Raw genomic sequence first — 10266 nt, forward strand, 5'->3', positions numbered from 1 at the left:
GGTGGCGCCTGTTCGCGCCGCCCAGCTATGACTCAGAAAGTTGCTCACAGAGTGCCACTCACATAGTGTAACATTAAATAACATCATATTTGTCCCAAATCATTAACAATTAACATTGGCTGCTAACGTATATATTGCATTTTGAAGTAGACGCTATCTGACAAAGCTTGCGCTATTTAATGTGCACTTCCGTTTGACGATACCTCCGAGTTGTCCTAGACGCGACGCGATGCTGAGCTGCGCGGCTGGTGTGCGACCCCCTTCAGACGCAGCACCAGCAAAGTTATGAAAAAAACCGCTTATAGTCCGAAAATTACAGTAAAATATTTTTCAGTACAAATGCAAACAAAAACAAATTACTAATTTGTAGTTTATTTCAAAGGATTTTGGTGCACGTTATTCAGTTTAATAGTCAATATAGTAGTGCAAAATTTCAGTGTTTAGCAATGTAATCGCATTTCACACACCTTAGTCCACAGCTACCGTGTCCATGTTTATCACTCAATTACAGCCATCTGTATACGACAGGCCATTTCTATACATATGGTCACATGACAAAATTACATTAGAGTTACTCGCCCAATCATTTTACCTCGCTATAATGAAACATCATAATATGGTTAGTCGCTTACTTGTTTCCCATTGCTCGCATAAAAGGGCTGAATGATCATACATTCACTGCGGTTAATAGCTCGTGCCCCGCAACACATTTAATTAGGAAGTCAATGAATTATGTTATTACTCACGAGACAAATACAAACCTGACCAACTGTGCCAGAATCCACAGGGGTTGCACACGACAGAAATATGGCTGCATGGAGCAGATTTTGACACAAGAACTCTTTGTTATTTGAAGAAACACGACGGGCAGTTCACAGTCATCCAGCTTTTGGGAATGATGCGTGGCATAGCTGCAGGGATGCAGTATCTTTCCGAGATGAACTATGTACATCGGGATTTGGCAGCACGTAACATTCTGGTGAACGGAAACCTGGTGTGTAAAGTGTCCGATTTTGGGCTTTCACGGGTGCTGGAGGATGATCCCGAAGCGGCCTACACAACACGGGGAGACACAGAAAGTACCTCGGAGTCTCTATTGAATAACATATTATAAGAAGATTATAAAATGTACTTGTTTCGGTGATGATAATTAATTGTCATATATATTGTCATGCATGGTTTTTGTTATTTTTTCATTAATAATTGTCTTTGATACTGTCACTGAATGTTAAAGCCACAGTATGTTTTTTAAGGATGTGATCTGACTTGAGATTTAAAGCTTTGTATGTTTGTGATCCATATGCGATGTCTTATTCTTACCCTGATTTTGTGATTGTTCCCTCAGGGTGGTAAAATTCCCATTCGATGGACAGCCCCTGAAGCAATCACTTATAGGAAGTTCACGTCAGCCAGTGATGTCTGGAGTTACGGCATTGTCATGTGGGAAGTGATATCCTACGGGGAGCGACCGTACTGGGAAATGTCCAATCAGGATGTGAGTAAACGCTGGATTTCAATACAACCGCACTCGATAAACCATTACAGAAACATAAGTACGCTTGTGAGGTAACGCTTTTCATTGACCCCGCTTTAAACGTGCAGATCTTCATCCGTTTGTAATAAAACGTCTGCTGCTGGAAGTGGGAGGAAAAAAAATAACGTAGTTCTCATCTCACAAAGGTATAAAGATTAAACGCGTCTGTAGAGTGAACATTTCCAGATTTCAAATAGGGGAATTTGAATCCGTGGTGGTCGGCTTGTGAACGATTTTCCACTTTGGAAACCGTTTGCATTTATTTATTTTCACCTTGGGAAGACTTAGGATTTGGAAAGAAGCTGTTGGAGAGTGTACAAGCTAGGGAGAAATTGAGACATTCGGGAATGATTTGGGATTGTATACTTTAAGCTGGAACACTGAAATGTTTGCATGCTTGTTACCGAATTCACTTTTATTGTGTCGGGCAAGCACACTGAAAGTTCAATTCATGGCACAAACCACAAATCCATCTGTCTTCCTCCGTTCGTCATGGTAACGGGCACTCATGCATTTCCATATTTACAGTCTCCCAGGCAAGCGTTAAGATAATGGGAATGTTTGCATCTAGCTAGTTTATTCTATTCCTTACAGCAGAATCGTTTCATAAAAGGATAGGAATTAAACTAGCTCTCCATTGCCGTAACAAAGACGGTCTCCTATAAAATCTCAAGCTTATTTCCGAGTCGCAGATGGATAAAAAATGAATTAATCTACTGTAACCTTACACTAAAGCTAAATGCATTAAGTGGACGTATAAAACTACTCAGTATTCATGAAGCGTCTGTGCTGCTAATAAAAGTATGATTTTTTTATATAGATGGTTTTCTCGTCCCTTCAGGTGATAAAAGCTATAGATGAAGGCTACAGGCTTCCGGCACCAATGGATTGTCCCGTAGTTCTTCACCAGCTCATGCTGGACTGCTGGGAAAAGAACCGCAGCGATCGACCGAAATTCGGGCAGATTGTCAACACGCTGGACAGGCTCATCCGAAATCCTAGCTGCCTGAAGCAGCTGGCCAACACTGCGGTCTGGTGAGTCTGCTTCGCTGTGTGGATTAGATTTCAATAAAGTTGATCTGTTTGTTTGAGTATGGTGGTTTGTTTCTTTCACATGCAGTATAATAAACAGTCCTTAAAGGGACACTCCACTTTTTTTGAAAATATGCTAATTTTTCAGCTCCCATAGAGTTAAACATTTGATTGTTACCATTTTGGAAATTCATTCAGCTGATCTCCGGGTCTGGCGCTACCACTTTTAGCATAGCTTAGCATAATCCATTGAATCTAATTAGACCATTAGCATCACGCTGAAAAAAATGACCAAAGAGTTTGGATATTTTTCCTATTTAAATCTTGACTCTTCTGTAGTTACATCGTGTGCTAAGACCGACGGAAAATTAAAAGTTTAAAATTTTCTAGGCAGATATGGCTAACTATACTCTCATTCTGGCGTAATAATCAAGGACTTTGCTGCCGTAACATGGCTGCAGGAGCCGCAATGATAATATTACCCACTGCCCGAAAATAGTCCCCTGCCATTGAATGTTACTAAGGGGACTATTTTCAGCTGCTGCGTAATATCATTGCGCCTGCTGCAGCCATAGTATGGCAACAAAGTCCTTGATTATTACGCCAGAATGAGAGAATAGGTCCTAGCCATATCTGCCTAGAAAATCGCCACTTTTTGAATTTTCTGTCGGTCTTAGTACACGATGTAACTACAGAAGAGGCAAGTTTTAAATATCAAAACTCGTTGGTAATTTTTGAGCGCAATGCTAATGGTCTAATCAGATTTAATGGATTATGCTAAGCTATGCTAAAAGTGATAGCGCCAGACCCGGAGATTGGCTGAATGGATTGCAAAACGGTAGAGGTAAATTGTTTCACTTTGGGGGACCTGGAGAATTAGCATATTCTCAAGGAGGTGGAGTGTCCCTTTAATGTGGACTCTTTCTTTTTTTAGAGAGTTAAAACTTATTTTTCTACTAAGGCCTACGTGTAAATATCTGTAAAATGGGCATCTGAATAAAAATAATAGCGTTTTGGTGCTTGTGCATAGAAATGATCATCTTTTGAGCGTGTGATACATTACTCTGAATAATATATCCTCTGAGTAATGATTTTATGATGGTTCATGTAAAACCTTTTAGATTTGGCTGTTAAACTTGGCTGAGAATCTGATATTTTCATGTCGGGCGTTTTGATGTTTCTCAGGTGTGCGATCAAAATCTGGATTCATTTTCTTTTGCGGTAATCCAACAAGTTCAGAATAAATGAAACAGATAAGACATCCAAAGAATCTAGATTGAAGCCAGATGTAAGTCTGAACGAACAATCACAACTCTGGTGTCTGGTACTCTGCATTGGGAGGGGTTAGGGGTGGTCTTGGCAGATATCTGATTGCCTGTCTGTCCCACTGCCGCATTTCGAGGGCTGCCAAAATGGGAGGCAGATGGAGGACTGGATTGTTTAGCCAGCGCTGGCCACGATTAAAGCAGAATCCGCAAGCTGCATTTTCCCACAAACCCCTGGGAAGTCCCTGTCCTGTGTCTCTGCCATTAAATAAAATGGGTTTAGATCTAAATTACTTGGTCTAAGTGCTTGTGTGTGTGTTTGTTGCTACATAGAGGCAGTGATAGAGATGTGGTTTGTTCTGCTATCTGGCTTCCTTCTGGATCTGGAAAGCTTAACGTGTGACATCCAGACCCATATAAACTACTGATAATATGTGACACGCACACACATGCTAGAACACATAAGGGAAGTCATTTATCAAGCTTACGCTTATGAAATCATTATTGTGTGTTAATTTTGACAAATGCCGGTACTGTAGAGCAATTTATTTATCTACTGATGTCAGCTTATATTAAGACTTCTTGCTCCAAGAACAGCAATTATTTAGTTTTATTGGCTATTTTCCACCTTCTTCCTCTTACTCTTATAATATGGGCTGGTTGTGCTACTGTTTATTTTTAATAATTATATGTGATAAATGATTGGATAACCTGTTTGTACCATTTATTTGTAAACGTCAAGCTTACAAATATTTTTGCAACATTATGCAAAAAAAAAAAATTTAATCCTGACTTTTTTATCCCTTACCACAGGGAGGATCCAGTGACCCCTGAGGCCGGGGTCAGTACAGTAGGGGACTGGCTTGACTTAATTAAAATGGGTCAGTACAAGGAACAGTTCTCCAGTGCCGGTTACGTTTCCCTGGACTCGGTCCTGTACGTCAGTGCCAGGTAAACAGCTGCAGGTCTTTGTTTGCTACGCTTAAAATGTTTGGTGGCATTTCTAAATTCCTGTGTTCGCAATGCAATGATAGTGCATACTGACAGTGTATACGCTGCACTGCCAACTATTGTTTTTAAAGATAAAACAGGAAATGGCACACAGTACGTAATGATAAAAATAATTTTTCTCGTTCCATTTTAGTTAAAACTGAACTTTAGACATTTGAACACAGTTGGATCAAATAACAGATGCAAAAATGTTGAAAAAAAGATTATACTTGAAATTGCCAACTATTGTTTTTAAAGATAAAACAGGAAATGGCACACAGTACGTAATGATAAAAATATTTTTTTCTCGTTCCATTTTAGTTAAAACTGAACTTTAGACATTTGAACACAGTTGGATCAAATAACAGGTGCAAAAATGTTGAAAAAAGATTATACTTGAAATTGCCAACTATTGTTTTTAAAGATAAAACAGGAAATGGCACACAGTACGTAATGATAAAAATATTTTTTTCTCGTTCCATTTTAGTTAAAACTGAACTTTAGACATTTGAACACAGTTGGATCAAATAACAGGTGCAAAAATTTTGAAAAAACATTATACTTGAAATTGTAGCCGAACCCCCCACAAAAAATGTAAAAATCTATTCGTTTCTGGGGTATATCGATTAGGGATGCACCGAATCCAGGATTCAGATTCGGCTGAATACTGGGCATTTTGACTGGGTTCGGGTTCGGCCGAATCTTAGATTTTTTTCCACCGAACCCTAGGCTTGCGCTACGCTGGTCGACGTCACCCGGCCGTTGATTACACACATCGTGTCCTGACGTGGAGATAAGCGTTTTTTTTTCGGTGAGCCTTAGAGGCGGTTCACATTTCGTGGACGCACCTGGAAAAAACTAGCGCACCACATCGCTTTCATTATGCATAGGCTTATGGTAATTGTCAAAATAGTTTTTCCCACTTGTCATCCTGGCATAATGTTGCCTATCCTTTTTTTTACAGTTAAAGCAACACTATGTAGGTTTTTTACCTTTAAATAATGTCTCTAAAATTATTTCAGTGATAGAACAACTTTTAACTGGACAAATTGTACTGTTGCTGCAACCTGAGCAGCTTCCTAGCTGCTACAAGCACACTCTGAAAGTGGCGGTGGAGGGAAGGAAACACAGCCCCGCCCCTCCCCCTGCCTGCAGAAGAGTGTCTGACACCAGGCACTGTTGTGCTTTTCAACCACATGGGGGAGCTGTAAGTAATTTTTACATGGAAACTACATAGTGTTGCTTTAAAATCAAATAAAATGAAAAATACACTGCTGTGGAAGTTGTTTACTTCATTAATGTGTTTTACTGTGTTGATGGAATAAGGATGCGAGTAGGATTCAGTATTCGGTTTCCACCGAATCTTAAACCCAAAAAATCTGGATTCGATGAATCCCTAATATCGATTGATTTATCGATATTTAGTTAGTGTCTGACAGCAGACACAAAGTTTTTTTGCGTCTGTCTTTTTGGTGCTACTACCGGTTTTTTTTTGTTGCATCACAATCTGACGCACAGACGTACATAAAGTGAACAAGTGTACGCGTGTCTCATACCGATATTTTACAGATTGCATCGATGCATTATCATGATCGAAGCATTGTCTCCATATAGATGTATTGTTACACCCCTAGCTTGGCCAAGCAGTTATAGCTAATGAGTCATTTGCCTAGCTGATCTAAGCTGTTGTTTCTTAGCAGGTTTCTCCTCACAAAAGCATTTTTATTTCATCCCCTCTTCCACCTTCCCTTCCTTTTACAGTGAACTGGATCAGATGGGTGTAGCACTGGCGGGCCATCAGAAAAAGATCATTTCTAGTATCCAGTGTCTTCAAGCACAACACAGGGCTCAGGTTCAAGTATAGCCCTCAACTTCCCAGACCCATTTCACTTCTACTGAGGAGGAGCATTCGTGCCACATGGAGGCATCTTGCTGCAAAATGACTCAATGTCTTATTTCTCTACCAGCACTGACGTTCATCCGCCCTACAGGAATACGAAGTGATCGGAGACTGTGGACGTTCACACCACTTAGTATTGAAGATCCAGCGATTGGAGGGAAATTGAGAACCTACACCATGTGACATCACAGCACTGTGACATCACGCTCCACTCCTCATTGTATGTACAGAAGACCTTGAAGAAACACCAACTGTGTCTTGTGAATCTTGAACTGTTTTGCAAGCGATGCTAGTTTGATGTTGTGGTGGTCATGAAGGCATGAAAGGGGTTCATGCAGACTTGTGTACATGGTAATAGTTTAGCAAGACTCCTCATCAGTTGCATAAAGCAACGAAACACTGATTTCTCACAAACACACACACACACACTTTTATACAGAACACATTTATACTCAGCCAAATCTACGTTCGCCAGCATCTGTGGAAAATGTCACATCCACGGTGGAGTATTCGGAGACCCACCTTCTTGACCTTCAATGTGCAGCAGCAGAAAAAGCGAAAGCTTGGAGATGAAGTAATCGTTGCAGACTCTTAAAAGGACAGATGGGCAATCTCACATAAAAGACAAAAATCTCAAGCAAGATTTTTCCTTCACGCTGCCTGCAACTTTTGTTCCTCTTTTTCAACACGGCAATGTGGAGAGCCCTGTCGTTTGATGCGGGTTTTCATTACATATTTTACATCATCAGTCCACGCCTCATTGCTTTGATTGAAGGAGACGGGAATATTTTTGTGCAGTTAATCAGAGGGATGGCATCTCCAAAACCTACTGGTGTTGATGGAGGTACACTTGGTGAACTGTACAAACTATATTTGTCTTGGATCCTGTTTAGTGTCAGTCCGCTGGTTACCGAGCAAGTGATACTACTTTAATACATTTCCAAATGGTCTGATAATGACTGGAGAGGCTTAAACATACAATTTTCACATCATTTCATGCACAATGTTTTAAATCCTGCGTGTCAGTAACTGATATTTCCATGTTGCCAGTGCTTCGAAAATAAATCCGTCAACCGTTTTCCCATGTTTATAGGCAGTGCTTCGTTTTGCACTATGAAATGGCTACGTGTAACAGTAATAAGGAAGAAGATTGTACTGAAGTAAAAATTGAGACTTTGTACAGTGTTGGTTATTGTATTTGTACAGTAATGACTTAGTGTTTTAAAGGTTTGTCAGTTGTAAATTAAGGCAATGTCGTAACTCTTATTTTAAACCTTCAACTTTAGCTTTGGACAGACGAGGATTGTGAGGCTGTAGAATGTAATGGATATATTAGCTTTATGGTGTTGGGAAAAGCTAAGCATTCTCAGGATTTTAATTTTTCACTAATACACACTTCATTTTTAAGAAAAGTACTAAGAATTTTTTTTCTTGAAAATCATTTTTTGCAGTGTATTTTCTTGGGTCATTTTGCTAATCAAGAAAAAGCATCTTGATTTAAGAATTTTTAGATATTTCTACAGAAAACAAGACAAAAATACTAAGACAGTAATTTTTTGCAGTGTATGTTGGTAAGGACTTCGTTTGGACAACTTTAAAGGCGACTTTCTCAATATATTGATATTCCTGCACCCTCGGATTCCAGATTTCCAAATCTCTGTCAAATATTGCCATATCCCATAAATCGTACATCAATGGAAAGCTTATTTATTCATCTTAAGATTATGTATATACATTTCAATAAAAACATTTTTTTTGACTGTTTTTTGTGGTCCAGGGTCATATTTAGGTACTGTAAAACAGTATTAAGTAATAGCACAACTCCAGCACTCTGGTAAGGAAACTGTTAAAATAAATTGATTTTAATTTTAGTATCTTATTTATAGTCTCAGAAGACAAAGCGTCAGCGTTAAACTTTCATTTTGTGACTTCTGTGGTAAAGTTTCCCTTTGGCTCATTAAATTAAACAAAGAAATGTTTATTTCTTCAAACTATTTATTTGTGAAAAGTCAAAAGTTATTATCGTAATAACAGGCACGTCTGCTTTGCCCTGTACTCATTTTTAATTAAGAGTTATTCCTAATTGTCAGATTACTGAAACATATGCGCCTATTCAAATCTGTAATTTCCCTTGCGGCTACAATAAGAGTCAATAATTTAATAAGACGTTCTAGCCCAAAACTAATAACACTGCTGCAGGTTTCATTTTTACATTTATTTTACTTTTCATAGCCACACTATCAATAAATACACCCATACACAAATACGCACACACACTTTTACAGTTCAATGCAGTAAACATTGTATTTTTATCTTCAATGTTAACGTTTTTGAAATCAGTTTTAATTTTAGAAACGAATAATGCAGTTGTTTGTGTTTTAGTATAAAGTTTCGTTATAAAGTTTACACATTGCCAGTTGCTGGGTTACCTGCACATTGCATTAAGACATTTTAAGCCAAAAATCACATGCAGACTTCAAACTTTTAAGCACTGCTTTCCGGGTTTGTTCTCACTCAGCAGTCACATAATGCAGTGCTTTGTAAAGTATATTTAATGTCTGGATCAGTTAAACTGGGTGAGAACATTTTCTCCTGTGTCTAAAAAGTTAATTTGATTATTTTGCGCTTGGTCTCTGTAACCCCACCAGGTATTTAGCTAATCAGGACTTTTGTTTTGTTGTATCTGTGACAAAATATGTTTTAAAGCATTTAATCATATCTGCTATACTGGTTATGTGGGTTCGCACATCACATATTGTCACCCACCTCTAAACTAGAATAATTTAGACCTGAGTGTAAAAAGTGTTGGTTTGTACAAGATCAGTAATGGAGACATGATCATAAAGCTCTATTAAGGGTCACTGAATCAAAGACTTAAGCAAACTAAGCCCTCCATCAGTATCTGAATACAGTATGTTACCTCTTCTTTATGTGTATTTTTGATTTGAATTTTAAACATTGTGATCATTGTTACTTTATGAAGCTCTTGTTGAATTGTATGCATTTTAAACATTGTGTCCAATAAATATGTTAATATTTTTAATTTTGTGTGGTTGTCTGGTATTCTCAACAAAATGTAGCTTAAATGTACTGTAAGTTACTGTAAGATAAGGATTTTTTGAATCATGTAACAAAATATTAAACTGGGATTTATTTTAAACAGATTGAAAGCAGTGTCATTATGGTAGCCGTGATTTCATAAAGTAAGATGTGATTCTGGATCAACATTTTTGTTAGTCCAAAATCAATGGTTTATCAAAGAAACCACAACTTACCTTTAACTTTTTTTTATCCCTCAAATTACTGTGAAAAAATAGTTTGGGAAGATTTTTTTAAAGCCCCTAAACATTAAAGGAAAACATCACAGTTTTTCAATATTTTACTATGTTTTAACCTCAACTTACAAGAATGAATAAATACCAATCTTTTTTCAATGGGTGCACTTTTAATCTTTGTACGGCGATTCGTGAATATGTTAGCATTTAGCCTAGCCCCATTCATTCCTATGGCTCCAAACAAAAGTTTTATTTTGTGCCATCATACAG

General features: G+C 38.1%; 1 protein-coding gene across 1 annotated transcript in view; it reads left to right on the forward strand.

Moving 5' to 3' along the window:
• ek1 (eph-like kinase 1) overlaps positions 1 to 8115 on the forward strand; it is a 74621-nt gene extending 66506 nt beyond the window's left edge. Inside the window, exons 13-17 of the mRNA XM_073863695.1 lie at positions 857 to 1065; positions 1345 to 1495; positions 2376 to 2569; positions 4645 to 4782; positions 6583 to 8115. Coding sequence (XP_073719796.1) covers positions 857 to 1065; positions 1345 to 1495; positions 2376 to 2569; positions 4645 to 4782; positions 6583 to 6685 — 795 coding nt within the window. The 3' untranslated portion in view covers positions 6686 to 8115. The remainder of the gene's footprint in view (positions 1 to 856; positions 1066 to 1344; positions 1496 to 2375; positions 2570 to 4644; positions 4783 to 6582) is intronic.
• Positions 8116 to 10266: the final 2151 nt, after the last annotated feature.

This window comes from Misgurnus anguillicaudatus, chromosome 25 (genome assembly GCF_027580225.2).
Source record: "Misgurnus anguillicaudatus chromosome 25, ASM2758022v2, whole genome shotgun sequence".
NCBI classification, from domain to species: Eukaryota; Metazoa; Chordata; class Actinopteri; order Cypriniformes; family Cobitidae; genus Misgurnus; species Misgurnus anguillicaudatus.